The sequence below is a fragment of the Scyliorhinus torazame genome, chromosome 5, assembly GCF_047496885.1.
Source record: "Scyliorhinus torazame isolate Kashiwa2021f chromosome 5, sScyTor2.1, whole genome shotgun sequence".
In the NCBI taxonomy this organism is placed as follows: domain Eukaryota; kingdom Metazoa; phylum Chordata; class Chondrichthyes; order Carcharhiniformes; family Scyliorhinidae; genus Scyliorhinus; species Scyliorhinus torazame.
This window is the reverse complement of record NC_092711.1, coordinates 167,292,552-167,313,939: the sequence shown is the minus strand read 5'-3', so window position 1 is coordinate 167,313,939 and position 21,388 is coordinate 167,292,552. Positions and strand designations below refer to the sequence as shown.

The window sequence follows — 21,388 nt, the reverse complement described above, 5'->3', positions numbered from 1 at the left end:
TGCCAGCTCTGCTCAGTCTCACCCACTGTCACCACACTTTGTCCCAGGGTAGAGGGGTGTTATAACCTGCCTGCTTACCATTGGCTGGAGACTAATGACAATCCCACAATCCTGTGGGTGTATGAGCTTCCCCATTGAGGGGAGGGCGGAGAAATCATTAGCAGACTCCCTGTATAAATAAAGCTGGCCAGTTTGGAACTAGCAGGAAGGAGTAAGCAGCAAGTGAGCTTGCTGCTGTTGTGTATATATATGTTATTGTAAATAAATGTTATTTCTTTGTATCCTTGAAACCCGTGCTGGATTCTTCGTGGCCCTCACAAAACTGGCGACGAGAATTAAAGTGAATAGCTGTCTGCACTGCTGAAGCCACCTCCCTGGATTTTTGTTGGATACAGGTTGGAAGTAGTTTTCTATTACACCATGCCTCTGTACAGACGTTTGGATGTTTTGATTGCTGCGCTGGAAAGCTGGAACCAGTATGCACAACGGATGCGTTAGTATTTCCAGGCAAACAATATCACCGAAAATGAGCGCCAGGTGGTCATATTGCTCACCGCCTTTGGCCAGCATACGTTTGGGGTGATTAGGAGCCTTACGTACCCAACTTTGCCGGACACCAAAACGCTTGAGGAACTTGCGAATTTAGTGGGGCAGCATTTTAACCCAGCCCCATCCACGATAGTCCAACGTTACCGGTTTAATACCGCTGAGAGGACCCCAGGAGAATCCCTTGCCGACTTTCTATCCAGGCTACGCAGGATTGCGGAGTACTGTGACTATGGTGAGACCTTGTCAGAAATGTTACGCGACCGTTTGGTTTGCGGTATTAACAATGCAGCCACCCAGAGAAACTTGTTAGCTCAGCCAACATTGACTTTTCAACAGGCCATTCAAATAGTATTGTCCCGAGAGAGTGCAGAACGAGGAGTGCAGGAGATACAGGGAATGGAAGTGCATGCCTTGAGGCGCTACCACTTCTGTCCGAAAACGACCCCCGCACTCCTGCGGCACCTTGGGCGAGACGACGTCCGGATCGACGCCAGTGGCCGTCGGACATTCCTCCCCGAAGGGAGCCTTCTCCAGAACCAATGGATGAGGAGCCATGTCCGTGTCAGACTTGTAGGCGCCGACCCCGTCTCGGACGCCGGTCCTGGGGGCGCCAGAGGCGCCGTCGTTCCAACCGAAACTGGGACCAGCCCAGGGACCGTACCTTCCATGTGGATGAACCTGTGGCGACTACTCCTGAGGACGTGGAGATGGAGGACGACTGCCTGCAGCTCCATTGTGTGGCAGCTCCCCGTGTGGCCCCCATTAAGGTGACAGTACGGGTCAATGGTCACCCGCTTGAGATGGAGTTGGACACTGGCGTAGTGGTCTCCGTGATCGCCCAGAGGTCATTCGACCGCATCAAGCAGGGTATACAGACCCTTACATTAACCGACACACAGGCCAGGTTGGCCACCTACACGGGGGAACCATTGGACAGCGCAGGAACTACGATGACCCCTGTTGTTTATAGACGCCAGGAGGGGCGTTTCCCACTTATCGTGGTGCGCGGCCATGGGCCCAGCCTGTTGGGACGGGACTGGTTGCGCCATTTGCTCTTGCAGTGGCAGCACATCCTCCAAACAGTTTCTGGAGGATTGACTGAGGTGCTAGGACGATACCCAGATGTATTCCAGCCCGGTTTGGGGAAAATAAAATACGTAGCCCGTATCCAAGTCGAACCAGGAGCCACGCCGCGCTATTTCCGGGCGCGCCCGGTGCCTTACGCCTTGCTCGAGAAGGTAGAAGGGGAGCTCACTCATTTGGAAACTTTGGGTATTATCAGGCCCGTCCGTTTCGCTGACTGGGCAGCACCAATTGTACCTGTAATGAAGCCAGATGCCACAGTTCGCTTGTGCAGCGACTATAAACTTACAGTGAATACACGGCTTCCCTACTCAACCGATATCCAATGCCTCGCATAGTGGATCTCTACACAAAGCTTGCAGGTGGACTCTCGTTCACAAAATGAGATATGAGTCACGCCTACCTACAGTTGGAGCTGGACCCTGCCTCCCGACCATATGTAACGATTAATACACACCGGGGCCTGTATGAATGTACACGTTTGCCCTTTGGAGTATCCTCTGCCTGCGCTATTTTTCAATGCGTTATGGAGGGCATTTGAGAAGTTTACCGTGTGGCGCTGTCTACTTAGATGACGTTTCGATCACAGGGACGTTGGAGCAGGAGCATTTGGAAAATCTGGAGGCTGTCGTTACTCTTTTCGGAAGCTGGCGTCTGTTTACGTCGCACAAAGTGCGTCTTTCAGGCAAAGGAAGTAGTCTACCTGGGTTATCGGGTGGAACACGAAGGTTTGCACCCCGTCGCAGAGAAGGTGCGTGCAATTCAACAGGCCCCCGCCCCGACTGACACTTCGAATCTTTGTTCTTTTCTTGGCCTCGTAAACTATTACGGGAAGTTCCTCCCCAATCTGGCAACTACGCTGGCCCCGTTGCATCTTCTGCTAAAGACAAATCACACCTGGGTTTGGGGTCAGCCGCAAGAAACTGCTTTCCGGCGGGTAAAACAACAATTGTCGTCGTCCGGGTTACTAACCCACTATGATCCTGGAAAGCCTTTGCTTGTCACATGTGACGCATCCCCTTATGGTATTGGGGTCATCCTGTCCCACAAGATGGAGAACGGGGCCGAGCGGCCGATAGCTTTCGCCTCCCGCACATTGACTGCAGCGGAAAAAAAGTATGCGCAGATCGAGGAGGGCCTTGCAGTGGTCTTTACGGTGAAACGTTTCCGCCAGTACGTGTATGGCCGCCACTTCACTTTCGTGACTGATCATAAGCCTCTGCTGGGACTTTTCAGAGAGGATAAGCCAATACCGCCCATTGCTTCCGCACGGATCCAGCGCCGGGGTTTGTTGCTCGCGGCATACGAGTATTCTCTGGAGCACAAACCAGGAACGCAGATAGCGAATGCCGACGCACTGAGCCGATTGCCTTTATCGACCGGCCCCATGTCGACCCCCACGACCGGTGAGGTGGTTGCAACCCTAAATTTTATGGACACCTTGCCTATCACGGCATCACAAATCCGTGAGTAGACCCAGACGGAGCCAGTCCTGTCAAAGGTTCGACACATAGTCCTGTATGGTGGGCAGCAGAGACAGCTCCCAGGCGAGTTGCAGGCATTTTCCTCCAGTCTGTCAGAATTCAGCGTGGAAGACGGCATCCTCTTGTGGGGGACGCGTGTGATTGTGCCGGAAAAAGGACAGGAACTGATACTAAGAGACTTGCACAATGGGCATCCAGGTGTGACCAAAATGAAAATGTTGGCCCGGAGTTATGTTTGGTAGCCAGGCATCGACACCGACATTGAGAAGGTGGCCCAAAACTGCTCCATTTGCCAGGAGCTTCAGAAGCTTCCGCCGGCCGCGCCCCTACATCACTGGGAATGGCCAGGGCGGCCTTGGGCACGCTTGCATGCAGATTTTGCAGGCCCTTTTCAAGGATCCATGTTCCTTCTATTAATCAACGCCCAGTCTAAATGGCTAGCGGTGCATAAGATGCAGGGGACAACGTCCTGCGCAACTGAGAAGATGCGTTTGTCTTTTAGTACACATGGCCTCCCCAAGGTGCTGGTCACGGATAACTGCACTCCATTCACCAGTGAGGAGTTTGCAAGGTTCATTAAGATGAACGGTATACGCCATATCCACACTGCCCCTTACCACCCGGCTTTAAATGGGTTGGCAGAGCGCGCAGTGCAGACATTCAAACGAGGCCTAAAGAAGCAGTCTTCCGGGTCAATGGGCACGAGACTGGCTCGCTTTTTGTTTTCGTATGGAACCACCCCCCATGCGATGACTGGGGTAGCTCCCGCAGAACTCCTAATGGGCCGGAGACTTCGCACCCGCCTTAGTATGGTTTTCCCAGACATTGGCGCAAAGGTACGCCGCACACAAGAACGGCAGGGACAGGGTTTTTCTCGGCATCGGCCAATTCGGCAGTTTGCACCCGGTGACCCAGCGTTTGTTCGCAATTTTGCTGGTGGTGCCCAGTGGGTCCCTGGTGTAATCTTTTGCCAAACGGGCCCTATATCTTACCAGGTGCAAGCCCAGGGTCGTCTCCAGCGCAAACATGTAGACCACGTTCGGTCCAGAAGACTATCCCTTCCAAAGATTCCCCGCCCCCGGAGTTCATTTCTACAGCCGCAGAGACCAGAGACAATGGTCCTCACAATCTTCCTCTGGTGCCTCACTCACAGCCTGCGCAGGTCGTTACAAACCCGCATGGAGATAGAGACACCGAGATGACAGAGGCAGCAGACTCTGACTCCGAGATGGAGACACAGGACGCATCAGAGGGGGAATCCTCGGGCACACGGGCCGTGGATGTACAACCGTTACGCCGTTCATCACGGAAGTGCCGGTCTCCGTCTCGTTACACGCCGCCCGATCCAGCACCTCGTGCGAATGGTGTCCGGCCTGCGGCAAAACGAGTCCGACGCCCTCCTTCGCCAGGGTCTTCGGTGGATTGTAGGGATGGGAGGAAGCTACAGAGATAGGAAGCGTTGTAGGGATGGGAGGAAGCTACAGAGATAGGGAGAGTTGTAGGGGCTGGAGGATGTGACAGAGACAGGGAGAATTGTACAGTTGAGAGAAGGTAACAGGCATGGGGTGGTATTAAGAGTCTCAACACAGTAACTGGGATGGAGAGAGTTTTATGGCTATTGGGATTATCAGACAAGGGAGCAATTGAGGGGATACAGCAATAGTGAGTATTTTTAGAGGCTGGGGAAGATTACAGCTCTGTGTGCATTGTGGGGGCATCGAGGATTTAACAGAAAAAAAAGAGGTTGGAGGGGGTTAAAGTGGTTTCAGGGGTAAGGTAGGGTTGCAGGGGCTTTAGGGTTGCAGCATCTGGAGGAGATTGCTGTAATTTGATGTGCTATCTAAGAGTTGAGCTAACGGGTGTTATGGAGGGTGGAGGGGATGTAGGAACTGAAGAATATTACAACGATAAACAGGGTTATACCTCTTAATGAGGTTGGAGAAATAGGGATAGTTTTGGGATTGGAGGAGGTCACAGAGATAGGAAGGGTTGTAGGAGCTGGAGGATATAGGATGTAGCCTCTGAATGACAAACTCAGATCGGAAGGGGCGAAGGTTGAGTGGATCGTAAAGAGAACTGGAGGGTTCCAGTGGGAGGAAAATGTGAGATTGATGGGAGCGTTGCAGAGATTGGAATTGGTAACAGAGATAGGGCGAGTTAGATGGTCTGGATGTACCGAGAGAGATAGGGCGTGGGGTTCTGCGGTTCCCCAGCCGCGTGGTTCTCGGCGGCGCGCCATTCGCCGGCGGCGGGATTCTTTTTGTTTAAATATTTTATTGGAGGCATTTTCAAATATATACTTAACAAAGAAGAACAACACAAAATAACCATGGCAACAGCGAACAGCCACAACATCCTTACTCCCTCCCCCCACCTCAACTTGGTGCCACCCCGGGCCTTCCCCCCGCCCCCCCCCCCCCCCCACCCCGTTTTTTTAAAAGAAACATTTCATTGATGTATTTCTTTGGCATTGTAACAGCAACAAAATAACAATGTACATAACAAGGAAAATATTAACCTAGTGCAAATACCACCTACCTCTCCCACAGGTTCAACAATTACTTACCCCCCTAATCATAGAATTTTTATTTACAGTGCAGAAGGAGGCCATTCAGCCCATCGAGTCTGCACCGGCTCTTGGAAAGAGCACCTACCCAAGGTCAACACCTCCACCCTATCCCCATAACCCAGTAACCCCACCCAACACTAAGGACAATTTTGGACACTAAGGACAATTTGTCATGACCAATCCACCTAACCTGCACATCTTTGGACTGTGGGAGGAAACCGGAGCACCCGGAGGAAACCCACGCACACACGGGGAGGATGTGCAGACTCCGCACAGACAGTGACCCAAGCCGGAATCGAACCTGGGACCCTGGAGCTGTGAAGCAATTGTGCTATCCACAATGCTACCGTGCTACCCTTCTGCTGATGATTAATTCTCTGCAAAGAAGTTGACGGATGGTTGCCATCTCCGGGTGAACCCTAATAGAGACTCTCATGGCAAACTTAATTTTCTCCAGGCAGAGGAAGCCAGCCATGTCCAAAAGCCAGGTCTCCGATTTCGGGGGCTTTGAGTCCCTCCATGCCAGTAATATCCACCTCCGGGCTACCAGGGAAGCAAAGGCCAGAACATCCGCCTCTCTCTCCCCCTGGATTCCCGTATCCTGCGACAACCCGAAAATCGCCACCTCTGGACTCATTGCCACCCTCGTATTTAATACCTTGGACATGACGTCGGCAAACCCCTGCAAAATCCCCTCAGCCTTGGACATGCCCAGAACATGTGGACATGGTTCACTGGCCCCCCCGCGCACTTCACACACCTGTCTTCCACCCCAAAGAATCTGCTCATCCGAGCCACTGTCATGTGGGCCCGGTGAACGACCTTAAATTGGATCCGGCTGAGCCTGGCACATGTTGCGGTCGCGTTGACCCGACTCAACGCGTCTGCCCAAAGGCCCTCCTCTAACTCTCCCCCCAGCTCCTCCTCCCACTTTTGCTTCAGCTCCTCAGTCTGCGTCTCCTCCGATCCCATAAGCTCTTTATATATGTCCGAGGCGCTTCCCTCTCCTATCCATCCTCTAGAAACCACCCTACCCTGAATCCCCCTTAGCGGCAGGAGTGGGAAGGTTGGTACCTGCTTCCGTAAAAAGTCCCGCACCTGCAGATATCGAAATTCATTTCCCCCCGCCAATGCAAACTTCTCCACCAGCGCCCTCATACTCGGAAAACTCCCCTCTATAAACATGTCGCCCATCCTCTCGATCCCCGCTCTCCGCCAAATTCGGAACCCCCCCGTCCATCCTCCCCGGGGCAAAGCAGTGATTATCGCAGATTGGGGACCATACTATGCCCCCTCTGCTTCCACATGTCCCCTCCACTGCCCCCAGACTCTCAGGCCGCCACCACCACTCAGACTGGAGTACCGCGCTGGCGGGAATGGTAGAGGCGCTGTTACCAACGCCCCCAGACTTGTGCCCTTGCAAGAAGCCGCCTCCATGCGCACCCACGCCGGCTTGCCCCCCACCAGTCACCTCCTCACCATGGCTATGTTAGCCGCCCAGTAATAATTGCTGAAATTCGGCAGCGCCAGCTCACGATCCACCCCGATTTCACTCAAGCATTGCCCTCTTCACTCGCGGGGACTTGCGCCGCCCCCCCCCCCCCCCCCCCCCCCCACACACACACAGCCCACAATAACTTTATTGACCCGCTGAAAAAAGGACTGCGGGATGAAGATGGGGAGGCATTGAAAAATGAATAGGAATCTTGGGAGGACCGTCATTTTTACCGTTTAATCTCTGCCCGCCAGAGACAACGGGAGCGCATTCCATTTCCGGATCCTTCCTTCATCTGATCCTCCAGCCGGGCCAAATTCTATTTAGTCGCAAATCCATCGCCACTCGGATACCTAGGTACCTGAAACTGTCCCCTACCACTCTGAATGGCAGATCCCGCAGTCGTCTCTCCTGATCTCTCGCCTGGACCACAAACATCTCGCTCTTCCCCATATTGAGCTTATACCCCGAAACCATCCTGGGTGACCTGCATCAACTGCTCCGATGGTCGCAGCGCCGCCACCCCAGGCGTCCCGTCCTCGGCCATGCTGTCTCCTGCTGCAGCTTCAACACAGCTCTTGGCTAACTTTTTATTTCTGCCTTTTCGTGCACTTCTGGTTCTTTGCTCCATACACGAATACGTGGAAACAGTGTCCAATTGATTCAGCCTTTGAATTTACCGTTTAAAACCAGAAAAAAGTCCAGGGGAAAGGTCCAAAAGTCCGACCAGAGCGGGAGCCACCAAATGTGCAACTTACTCCTTCATAGCCGCCACCGGAAGTCTCCCTCCATAGCCGCCACCGGAAGTCCAGAGTTGGTGAATTGGCCACTCTACATTGCTCCTTAATTGGAAAGAATGAATTGGGTATTCTAAATTAAAAAAAAAAAACACTCCTGTCTCTGCCTGGAATGGACCCACATTGGTCTTTGCTAATCTTTTCCTTTTCACATTCCTACAGGAGCTTTTCCAGTCGTTTTTTATGTTTATCGCTCTCATATTCTATTTTCTCTTTATCAGTTTCTTGATCCTCCTTTGCTGAATTCTCAAACAAGTTCTCAATCCTCAGGCTTACGACTATTTTGGCCACTTTATGAGTCTCCTCCATTGATCTAATGGAATCTTTAACATTTCTTGTTAGCCACGGTTGCATCACTTTTCCTGTTGGATTTTTGCTCCTTAAAGGAATCTATGTTTGTTGTATTTGTGTGAAATAAGAGTCGCCAAAGTCCCAGAGGACCAGAGTCTGCTTTGCCCTCTTGAGAGAGAGAGAGAGCTGACTGGTGGTGATTGAATCTGACGGTCACCACACCTCAGGCAAGGGGCAATGTTGAAAAGGTGGGGCCTTCATGGATAACCTCAGCCGGTACGGGAGTTGAACCCCCTGATGTTGGAGTCGCTTTGCATCACAAACCAGCCATCCAGCCAACTGAGTTAATTCTCCCTGGTGTGAACTCGTTGGTGTTTCCGCAGGTTGGATAACGTGGTGATGGCCTTCTCACACGGAGAGCAGGTGAACGGCCTCTCCCCAGTGTGAACTCGCTGGTGTGTCTGCAGGCTGGATAACTCAGAGAATTTATTTCCACACTGAGAGCAGGTGAACAGCCTCTCCCCAGTGTGAATTCGCTGATGTCTCCACAGGTGAGAGAAACCGTGGATATGTGGGGACTGCAGGTGGGATAACTGAGTGACTCCCTTCCCACACTGAGAGCAGGTGAACGGCCTCTCCCCAGTGTGAACTCGCTGGTGTATCTGCAGGTTGGATGAGGAAATGAATCCCTTCCCATACTGAGAGCAGGTGAACGGCCACTTGCCGCTATGAACTCGCTCGTGTATCTGCAGGCTGATCAACTGAATGAATACCTCCCCACACTGAGAGCAGGTGAATGGTCTCTCTCCAGTGTGACTGCGTCGATGAATCTCCAGCGCAGATCGGACTCTGAATCCCTTCCCAGTCCCCACATTTCCATCGTTTCTCCATATTCTGGGTCTCCTCGTGTCTCTCCAGGGCGGACAATCAGTTGACGCCTTGTTCACACACAGAACATGTGTACGGTCTCTTCCTGCTGTGAATGGTGTGATTTTTTTTCAGGCTGTGTAACTGGTTAAAGCTCTTTCCACAGTCAGTGCTTTGGAACACTCTCAGTCGGGTGTGTGTGTCTTGGTGCTTTTCCAGTCATACTGATGTTCAAAATCTTCTCAAGCTGACAGACGAGGCAAACATTTCTCCTTCTAGATTCAAAGTCCGATTACGTTCAGGCCCTGATGAATCGAGTGACCCAGTCTGATCGAGACGTTTAGTTTGAGATATCTGTCTGTAATTCCTCCTTTTCTAATATCTTGTAAAAACAATTTACAAAAGACATCAGTGTCAGTACAGCAGAAATTAAGAACAGACGGGGACTTCGGTTGCGACATGTCGGGAGCGGCCGCATGTGAGGCAGCTCTCATCCGGGGACTTTGTTTTCCATCTTTCTCAGGCCTCTCCCCAGTGTGAACTCACGGGTGTGTCTGCAGGCTGGATAACTCAGAGAATTTATTTCCACACTGAGAGCTGGTGTACAGCCTCTCCCCAGTGTGAACTTGCTGATGTCTCCGCAGATGAGATAACTGAGTGAATCACTTCCCACACTGAACAGTTGAATGGCTTATCCCCAGTGTGAACTCGCTGGTGTGTCTGTCGATGGGATAACTGAGTGAATCCCTTCCCACCCTGAGCAGTTGAACGGCCTCTCCCCAGTGTGAACTCGCTGGTGTGTCTGTAGGCGGGATAACACAGTGAATCCCTCCCGACACTGAGCACAGGTGAACGGCCTCTCCCCGGTGTGAATGCGTCGATCAATCTCAAGTTGAGATGGTGCATTGAATCCCTTCCCACAGTCCCCACATATCCACGGTTTCTCCATGTTTTGTGTCTCCTTGTGTCTCTCCAGGTCAGAAAATTAGTTGGAAGTCTCGTTCACACGTGTCACTCCCTGCTGTGAATGGCACAATGTTGATTCATGGGGGGGGGGGGGTCTCAGTGCTTTTCCAGTCACAATGATGTTTAAAATCCTTTTGAGGCTGTCAGATTAGGCAAACAGTTCTTCTTCCCTTCTAGATTCAAAGGCTGATGATAGTCAGATCCCAGGGAATCTGGTGACTCTGTCAGATCGAGACGTTACGTTTGAGATTTCTGTCTGTAATTCCTCCTCTTCTCATATCCTGTAAAAGGAGTTTACAAAAGACATCACTGTCAGCACAGGATAGAAATTCAGAACAGACAATTCTAGTTCCTGGAGAACATTCTTTCCTCTCTCATTCCCCAATACCGAGTCTCTGACGCCTCTTTCTCCCTGTCTTCAGGGAGCGGACTTGGAGGGGCAGAGTCTCGGAGCAGTCAGTATAAAGACCTTTCCTCGGGGATTCACGGCCTAGTTTCCAGGGAGTGGACTGAGAGGTCCGGATTTTCGGAGCTCAATGAAAAAACCTTTCCTTGGGGATTCACGGCCTACTCGCCAGGGTGTGATTTTGGAGCCGGAATTTGAATATCTTACGTTGGGAATGCGCTGCCCAGTCTCCAGGTAACGGATCGGAGCTGGAGGACTGAGAGCCGCCTGGTCCTCCAGCCAATCAGAGTGAATGAGAGGCGGGGCTGGATGACTGAGAGCCGACTGGTCCTCCAGCCAATCAGAGATAATGAGGGGCGGGCCTGGAGGACTGAGACGGCCGCTTGGCCCTCCAGCCAGTCAGAGTTAATGAGGCTGGAGGACTGTGTCAGCCATTTGAGTGAATGAGGGGCGGGACTGGAGGACTGAGACAGACGCATGGTCCTCCAGCACTCAGTGAATGAGGAGCGGGTCTGGAGGACTCAGAGAGCCGCTCGGTCCTCCAGTCAATCAGAGAGAATGAGGGGCGGGGCTAGAGGACGGAGACAGCCGCTCGGTCCTTCAGCCAGTCAGAGTGAATGAGGGGCGGGGTCTAACCTTATTGTTTTCCCCTCCCTATCCTCCACTCACTGAACAAATATTTTGGGCATTAACTTGAGCCTGGTCCTGGGAAAGAATTTCCCGAACCAGAATCAGGGAGCTGACAACTATTCATCAGGTTTTGCGGCTCCACAGAGTATTTCCAAATCCTTCCACCCACCTCCTTAGTTTTGCTCGGGCTCTCCAAAACGAACAGGCCCATTATTCCGAATGTGCATGCTCCAAACACCGACAATTCCGCTTGCGTCCCAGCGTCGACCAGTAATGCGCATGTCCATAGCAGAGAGGCAGCTGCGCATGTGCAGAGACCCTCCCCCCGCCCTGACTTCCCGCTGAAATGTTGACGAAAGGAAAGAGTGGGCCAACCGGAAGGACTTTTGCCCTCCAGCCAATCAGAGCGCGGGCTTTGTGTGAATGAATATTGAGCTTTACCCAGACTGATACTTCCTCTTGTTTTCAACATCTGGGAGTAAAACAGTTTATTTTCTCCCCCTTTCCATTTATTTTCTCATTCTGATCTTTAATTGGTGACTTGCAGCAACTGAAGGGAAAGGAAGTGAATCCAGGGAGGGTGCAGACTCTGGAAAGGTTGGCCCAGGTCTCTCTCTCTGAAAGACATTGACATTCTTTGCTCCCTCAGCTTGACACATTTATTTGTCTGGCTAAAAGGATGGTACCTTTTATGATTCGCCAGACCCGAGAACACCAAGCTCACCTGTCTGCCACCCCCGAGAACAAAACCACACAACCTTGTCAGATGTGCCCTGTGCACTGAGTCAAGCTCCACTTAACACAGGAGGAGGTTGTGTTGACCCTGTACATTCTCACTCCACACCCCCTCCACAGAAACCAGATCCAATTCCCCCTTCCACTTTCTCCTCACCTCATTCAGTGGAGCTTGCTCTGCAGACTGTAGATATCTGAAATCCTACCCTCACCCACGTCAGCAAGAGATAGAATCCAAATCATCAGAGACAGCAGGGGGCTAAAGGAAACGCCGAGATCTCCTTACGTAGGAAATCATGCATCTAAGAAAATTAGAGCTCGCGAGTTGTAATTTTTCCACCAGTTCATCAAAACCAATAAACCTGCCGTTCACAAACAAGTCACCAAACTTCTGCAGAGCTTCCCTCCTCCAGGACCTAAATCTAAATCCGCAGGCAAAAAGTGGTGAGTCCCACAGAGAGGGGCCAACAACAATATTGAGCTGAGCCAATAGCGTTGCCTGAACTGTCTCCAAACCCTCAGTGTAGCCACCACCACAGGGCTCAAGATAAATTCCATAGGAGAAAACGGAAGCAAGGCATTAACCAAGGCCCGTAAACTGGACCCTGACAAGTGCCTGTCTCCATCTGCCCCCATATAGAATTCAGATCTCTGAATAACCCCAGCACCCTTTCAATATTGGCTGCCCAATAATAGAACAAAGAAAAGTACAGCACAGGAACAGGCCCTTCGGCCCTCCAAGCCTGTGCCGACCATGCTGCCCGACTAAACTACAATCTTCTACACTTCCTGGGTCCGTATCCCTCTATTCCCATCCTATTCATGTATTTGTCAAGACGCTCCTTAAATGTCACTATCGTCCCTGCTTCCACCACCTCCTCCGGTAGTGAGTTCCAGGCACCCACTACACTCTGTTTAAAAAAACTTGCCTCGTACATCTACTCTAAACCTTGCCCCTCACACCTTAAACCTATGCCCCCGAGTAATTGATCCCTCTACCCTGGGGAAAAGCCTCTGACTATCCACTCTGTCTATGCCCCTCACAATTTTGTAGATCTCTATCAGATCGCCCTTCAACCTCCGTCGTTCCAGTGAGAACAAACCGAGTTTATTCAACCGCTCCTCATAGCTAATGCCCTCCATACCAGGTAACATTCTGGTACATCTCTTCTGCACCCTCTCTAAAGCCTCCACATCCGTCTGGTAGTGTGGCGACCAGAATTGAACACTATACTCCAAGTGTGGCCTAACTAAGGTTCTATACAGCTGCAACATGACTTGCCAATTCTTATACTCAATGCCCCGGCCAATGAAGGCAAGCATACTGTATGCCTTCTTGACTACCTTCTCCACCTGTGTTGCCCCTTTCAGTGACCTGTGAACCTGTACACCTAGATCTCTCTGACTTTCAATACTCTTGAGGGGTCTACCATTCACTGTCTATTCCCTACCTGCATTAGACCTTCCAAAATGCATTACCTCACATTTGTTCGGATTAAACTCCATCTGCCATCTCTCCGCCCAAGTCTCCAAAACAATCTAAATCCTGCTGTATCCTCTGACAGTCCTCATCGCTATCCGCAATTCCACCAACCTTTGTGTCGTCTGCAAACTTACTAATCAGACTAGTTACATTTTCCTCCAAATCATTTATATATACTACAAACAGCAAAGGTCCCAGCACTGATCCCTGCGGAACACCACTAGTCACAGCCCTCCAATTAGAAAAGCATCCTTCCATTGCTCCTCTCTGCCTTCTATGGCCTAGCCAGTTCTGTATCCACCTTGCCAGCTCACTCCTGATCCCGTGTGACTTCACCTTTTGTACTAGTCTACCATGAGGGACCTTGTCAAAGGCCTTACTGAAGTCCATATAGACAACATCCACAGCCCTACCTGTATCAATCATCTTTGTGACCTCCTCGAAAAACTCTATCAAGTTAGTGAGACACGACCTCCCCTTCACAAAACCATGCTGCCTCTCACTAATACGTCCATTTGCTTCCAAATGGGAGTAGATCCTGTCTCGAAGAATTCTCTCCAGTAATTTCCCTATCACTGACGTAAGGCTCACCGGCCTGTAGTTCCCTGGATTATCCTTGCTACCCTTCTTAAACAGATGAAATATGGCTAAGCCTGTCTCTCTCTCTCTGCAGGAATGTCCTGCAAATCCTCGGGGTCCTTCGCACCCAAATGAAAGAAGTAATCAGCGTATTGATTTTAACATTGGATGATTTGGGAAGAAAGATAAAAGATAGGGAGACATTGGAAAAGAAACAGCAACCTCGGAAGGATGTTCATGTTAACCATCTGAACCCTGTCGGCCAAAGACAGTGGGAGGTTGCCACCTCTGCAAATCTGCCCTGACCTCATTCACCAGCCGAGCAAACTGACATTTCTGAAGAGAGGCCCACTCGTGGGCTACCTGGATTCCCAGATAACCAAGCTGGATCTGGCAAGGTTAAAAGGCAACATCCCCAGGTCAGCCCCCCTCTCTGGGGGATCATCAGATAATATGAGCTCTTGTCCGGATTTACTCTGTACCCAGAAAAGGAGTCAAAACTCCACAGAAGCTTCATTATCTCATCCATCATGGAGACTGGGTCCATGATATAAAGAAGCAGATCATCTGCATACAGGGACACCCTGTGCTCTCTCCCTCGCCTCTCTAACCCTGTCCATCACTCGGAAAACCTCAACATAGTAGCCAATGGCTTTATTCATAGTAATATCGAATTCCTACAGTACAGAAGGAGGCAATTCGGCCCATCAAGTCTGCACCGCCCCTCTGAAAGAGCATCCTACCTAGGCCCACACCTCTACCCTATTCCTGTAACCCAACCATCCCCTTTTGGACACTAGGGGGATGTTTATCACGGCCGGTCCACCTCACCTGAACATCTTTGGACTGTGGGAGGAAACCGGAGCTCCCGGAGAAAACCCACTCAGATACGAGGAGAAAGTGCAAACTCCACACAGACAGTCACCCAAGGCTGGAATTGAACCCTGGTCCATGGTGCTGTGAGGCAGCAGTGCTAACCACTGTGCCACCATGCCACCCCAAGGCAAACAGAAGCAGAGACAGTGGGCAACACTGCCTTGTGCCCCTATCCAACTGAAAATAACCTGAGCTCAGCATATTTGTATAAACACTAGTGGTGGGAGGCCTTTATAACAACGGATCCAAGGTATGAATTTCTGCCCCCCAATCTGCTCCATTAAGTTAGATGGGTTCTTGATTAATAAGGGGATCAGGGGTTATGGGGAGAACGCAGGAGAATGGGGATGAGAAAATATCAGCCATGATTGAATGGCGGAGCAGACTCGATGGGCCGAGTGGCCTAATTCTGCTCCTATGTCATATGGTCTTATGAAAATCACCACCACTTTGGCCACCCTGAAGGAATCACAGACCTGGGCATAGATCGGTCAGACTAGGATCCAAAACACAATTAAAGTCTCCCCCCAAGATTAGCTGATGTGTGTCCAAGTCAGGAATAGAGGTCAGTAATTTATTAATATAAACTGTGATCGTCCCAATTCGGAGTGGACACATGTACTGGGACTATCAAGGTGCCCACGAAAGACCCACTGACAATCACGTGTCTCCCATTCGGATCTGTCAGAATTCGAAAAGCTGAAAAAGAAACACTTTTACTTATCAACACTGCGGTCCCCTGGGACCTACATCTGTCCCACCCAAGCCTTCCGTAACCGTGTCTGGTCCTGACCCGCAAATGGCTCTCCAGCAAAAACACCACATCTGCATTCAAACTCCTCACATAAGCGAATATCCCTGATCTCTTCACTAGACCGTTCAACCCCCTCACATCCTCACATTCCAAATGGCCAGTCGGATTGAGGGTTTACCCCCACCCACCCCGTACCCCAGTCAGCCATATCCACCAAAAGAGATCATTCTAAAATGACTGAAAAAGTATCAGCATCGAGCCCACCTGAGTCGGCCACCAGGCCCCCAACAAAACAGAGCAAAGAGCAAGCTGTAGTCACTGTCGATAAACCCTCCCCATCCCCCAGCTCCCCATCCCCCAGCTCCCCATGCCCCAGCTCCCCATGCCCCAGCTCCCCATGCCCCAGCTCCCCATGCCCCAGCTCCCCATGCCCCAGCTCCCCATGCCCCAGCTCCCCATCCCCCAGCTCCCCATCCCCCAGCTCCCCATCCCCCAGCTCCCCATCCCCCAGCTCCCCATCCCCCAGCTCCCCATCCCCCAGCTCCCCATCCCTCAGCTCCCCATCCCTCAGCTCCCCATCCCCCAGCTCCCCATCTCCCTGCCTCTCATTAAAACCACAACCAAAAGCCCGAAGAACCCCCCCAGACCCTTAGCTCAACAATCCTTGCTCAACAATCCTTAACGCCAAACAGAACCAACACACACAGCCCATAATCTAAAACCTATACTATGTTAATGAGCTGCAGTTACCCCCACCACTTCGTTCCCATTAACTACCTTCTTCAGCTCGCAGGGCAACTCCCCCCCCGGGGCATATAAAACTGAGTAACCATAACAACCCCCCCCCCCTCCCACCTGCACCCAACTTTAAATAAAGGAAACCCCCACCCCCACAAAAAAACAGTCAAATACAAACTGGTACAAGAAACCCCAACAAGACCCCAAAACCACAATCCCTCTCCAAAAACAACAAGACCCCATATATAATACAAAATATACCGAGCCTGAGCTTCCTCACAAAAGCATCGGCATCATCCAGCGCCTCAAAAGTAGTGGTCTTTTGAATTAAAACTCACTGGGAGGTGTGCGGGGTAAACCACCCCAAACCGAACACCACATATGAAAAGTGCAGCCTTGGCCTTGATAAATGCCGCCCTCTTTTTTGGCAGCTCCGCCCCCACATCCTGATGGGGCCTGATGGCATGGCTATCCCATTTGTAGTTACGGTGATCATTCGCCCACCTCAGGACTCGTTCCTTATCCCGGTAACTGTGGAACCTGACGGTAATTGCCCGAGGTGGCTCTCCTAGGCAAGGCGTCTGACAGAGCGAGTGATGGGCCCCATCCAGCTCAGGAAGGAACAACTGTTCACCCTCCCCACCATCTTCCCAAACATCCTGGACGTGTATTCAGTCGGGTGCGGGCCCTCCAATCCCTCCAGCAGCCCATAACGCGAAGAGTTTGTCTCCTGAAGCGATTCTCTAAGTCGTCTACTTTGGCACATAGAGATTTGTTATTATCAGCCAAAAGACCATCTTAGCCTCTAAAGAGACAATCCGCTTGCTCTTCATCGAAAGAGCCACCCCCATGCCCTGCACCCTTTACCGTTTATCAATTGAATAGGAGCTGGGGGCTCCTCGGTTGATATAGGGAAATCCTCGGAGATAGTCGGCTGTTGCGAAGATGCCCATGAGCATCTCAACTGACAACACCATAACTTTCGCTTTGGCAGCAGCCGCCGCCATTTTGTTTCCAATGAGCCTGGAAAAGAATCTGAATCGGATGACGATTCTTTGCCCGCTGGCTTCTTCAAACTTGGTTTCTTGGACATTTCCACAGTAATTGAGCTTTATCCCATTGACAAATTTGAAATATCCCCAAACCCCCTCAAAGACCGGGTGAAAAAGATGGAAAACAAAGTCCCCGGATGAGAGCTGCCTCATATGCGGCCGCTCCCGACATGTCGCAACCGGAAGTCCCCGTGTGTTCTGAGTTTCTGTCCTGTACTGACACTGATGTGTTTTGTAAATTGTTTTTACAGGATATTAGAAAAGGAGGAATTACAGACAGATATCTCAAACTAAGCGTCTCGATCAGACTGAGTCACTCGATTCATCAGGGCATGAACATCATCGGACTTTGAATCTAGAAGGAGAAATGTTTGCCTCGTCTGTTGGCTTGAGAAGATTTTAAAACATCAGTGTGACTGGAAAAGCACCGAGACACACACACCCGAGTGACAGTGTTCCAGAGCACTGACTGTGGAAAGAGCTCTAATCAGTTACACAGCCTGAAAAAACAGCAGGAAGAGACCGTACACGTGTTGTGTGTGTGAACAAGGCGTCAACTGATTGTCCGCCCTGGAGAGACACAAATAGACCCAAAATATGGAGAAACGATGGAAATGTGGGGACTGTGGGAAGGGATTCAGAGTCCCATCTGCGCTGGAGATTCATCGACGCATTCACACTGGGGAGAGGCCATTCACCTGCTCTCAGTGTGGGAAAGGATTAATTTCCTCATCCAACCTGCAGAGACACCAGCGAGTTTACACAGGGGAGAGGCCGTTTGCCTGCTCCCAGTGTGGGAAGGGATTCACTCAGTTATCCCATCTGCAGATACACCAGCGAGTTCACACTGGGGAGAGGCCGTTCACCTGCTCTCAGTGTGAGAAGAGATTCACTCAGTTGATCAGCCTGCAGATACACCAGCGAACTCACACTGGGGAGAGGTTGTTCACCTGCTCCCAGTGTGGGAAAGGATTCACTCGGTTCGATAACTTGCAGTCACATCAGCGAGTTCACACTGGGGAGAGGCCGTTCACCTGCTCCCAGTGTGGGAAGGGATTCACTCGCTTATCCCACCTGCAGACACACCAGCAAGTTCACACTGGGGAGAAGCCATTCACCTGCTCCCAGTGTGGGAAGGCATTCACTCATATGTCCAGCCTGCAGTCACACCAGCGAGTTCACACTGGGGAGAGGACATTCGCCTGCTCCCAGTGTGGGAAGGGATTCACTCGGTTATCCCACCTGCAGACACACCAGCGAGTTCACACTGGGGAGAGGCCATTCACCTGTTCTCAGTGTGGGAAGACATTCACTTTGTTATCCAACCTGCGGGCACACCGTCAAGTTCACACTGGGGAGAAGCCATTCGCCTGCTCTCATTGTAGGAAGGGATTCACTCGGTTATCCAACCTACAGAGACACCAGCGAGTTCACACTGGGGAGAAGCCAGTCACCTGCTCTCCGTGTGGGAAGGGATTCACTCAGTTATCCAACCTACAGAGACACCAGTGAGTTCACACTGGGGAGAAGCCGTTCACCTGCTCTCCGTGTGGGAAGGGATTCACTCAGTTATCCCATCTGCAGGCACATCAGCGAGTTCACACTGGGGAGAGTTTGTTCACCTGCTCTCAGTGTGGGAAGGGATTCACTCAGTTATCCCACCTGCAGGCACATGAGCGAGTTCACACTGGGGAGGGGCCGTTCACCTGCTCTGAATGTGGGAAGGGATTCCGTGATTCATCGCACCTGCTGAGACACAAACAAGTTCACAAGTGATTACAGGGGTTGGATTCTACTGTTATTGTTTCTGTTCTCAATGACATCCAGGACTACATTTTGTTCATTCTGACAGTTGGTCAATGGGGATGGTTGGAGAGTTTCCTCTACTGGACTGGCCGGTCTCATGACTTTGACTCCAGTGGGCTGTTGCTCTTCGAGCCTTGTTGCGAATACCTGGTTTCAAATTTCACAAGGATCACAGATTGAAAGTTGGTTTGGAAGTTGGAAGATGTTTCTTTCCCATTTCTGTTTGGATCCCCCTAAAGCATGCCACCTTGCCATGGAGATGGGCCATGGAGGGTACATGGTTCTTTTGTTTAATTTATCTCGTGTTTCTCGCAGAAGAAAATTATCAAGGTATGGGGCAGGTTGTCTGACATGGACTGAGAAACAACATTAAATGGTGTGACGGGAGACAGGCAATAACTAATATTTCAGGGGATTGGTTAGCTCAGTTGGCTGGATGGCTGGTTTGTGATACTGAGCGACACCAACAGCATGGGTTCAACTGCTGTACCGGCTGAGGCCATCCATGAAGGCCCCGCCTCCTCAACATTGTCCCTCGTCTGAGGTGTGGTGACCGTCAGATTAAATCACCACCAGTCAGCTCACTCTCTCCCTCACAAAGGGGGATGCTCTTATGGAATTCTGACAATGGTACCAGCCAGTAACAAGGTTAAGATAAGTGAGTTATGTATACACGAGACCCAAGGATGGTCGATGAGGGGGTCTGGAAGGCATCATGAGTTCATGAGTAACCCCCTAGCTGTCCATGAGCTGATCACGCAATTCCCTGCTGCCCAGTAACCACTTTCATTGGATCTACCAGTCAATGTGTGTAATCTACAATCATTGTGATTGGATCGTGTCCGGCTGAGTTGGGCTGACTAACTATTTGAAATTGTATAAATGATGATGATTCCCTTTGTTCAGTGGAGAGGTATCTGCCTTTGCCCAGAGGCTTACTCCCCGCCGGTGTTACAACAATAAACTGTTTGGTGTTTGAAGCAGACCTGAATGTCGAGGGATTCTTTTGGATTCATTCCCGCTCACAGGAGCATAACCTACTTTTGTATTCAATTCCCCTCACAATAAACAATAACATTCTATTAGCTTTCCTAATTACTTGCTGTACCTGTATACTCGCCTTTTGTGATTCATGCTCTTGGACACCCAGATCCCTCTGAATCTCAGAGCTCTGCAATCTCTCACCGTTTAGATAAGAAGCTTTTTTATTCTTCCTGCCAAAATGGACAATTTCACATTTTCCCACATTATTCTCCATTTTGCATATTTTTTCCACTCACTTAACCTATCTATATCACCTTGTAACCTCCTTATGTCCTATTCACAATTCACTTTCCTACCTTTCTTTGTATCATTGGAACATTGGAGCAGGACTTGGCCATTCAGCCCATCGAGCCTGCGCCAACATTCAATACGATCATGGCTGATCATCCACTTGAGTGAGTCTGTGTGAGTGAGTGAGTGAGTCTGTGTGAGTGAGTGAGTGAGTCTGGGTCCCCCACACTATCCCCATATCCCTTTGTGTTATTGGTATTTAGAAATCTGTCAGTCTCTGCTTTAAACACACTCAATGACTGAGCTTCCACAGCCCTCTGGGGTAGAGAATTCCAAAGATTCACAACACTCACAGTGAGTAAAAAAATGTCTCCTCCGAGACCGGTCCTAAGTGGCTTCCCCCTTATTTTGAAATTGTGTCCACTGGTTCCAGACTCCCCAACCAGGGGAAACATCTCACCTGCACCTCCCCTGTCTATTCCTTTCAGTATTTTGTAGGTTTCATTGTGATCACTTCTCATTATTTGACACTAGAGAATACAGGCCAGGTTTCTCCAATCTCTCCTCTAAGGGCAGTCCTGCCATCCCCGGAACAAGTCTGGTGAACCTTTGTTGCCCTTTCCCTCTGGCGACAAGGGCAGTAAAACTGCACACAGTCCTCCAGCTGCGGTCTGACCAAGGTTCTACACAACAGGTACATTCTGGACAGTCTCACGACTTTGCATTTATTTTATCCTGGATAGTATGGGGGAGGCGGTGGCCTAGTGGTATTGCCACTGGACGAGTAATCCAGAGACCCAGGTATTATTCTGGGGTTCGAATCCCACCAGGACAGATGGTGAGATTTGAATTCAATCAAAATTTGGAATTCAAAGTCTAATGATGACCATGGAACCATTGTCGATTGTTGTAAAAACCCATCTGTTTTACTAAGAAATCTGCCATCCTTACCT

At 50.6% G+C, this 21,388-nt stretch overlaps 1 protein-coding gene across 1 annotated transcript in view; it reads left to right on the top strand.

Moving 5' to 3' along the window:
* LOC140418026 (uncharacterized) overlaps positions 1–20,145 on the top strand; it is a 149,960-nt gene extending 129,815 nt beyond the window's left edge. Inside the window, 1 exon segment of the mRNA XM_072501456.1 lies at positions 18,072–20,145. Coding sequence (XP_072357557.1) covers positions 18,072–18,866 — 795 coding nt within the window. The 3' untranslated portion in view covers positions 18,867–20,145.
* The last annotated feature ends 1,243 nt before the right edge of the window (positions 20,146–21,388 follow it).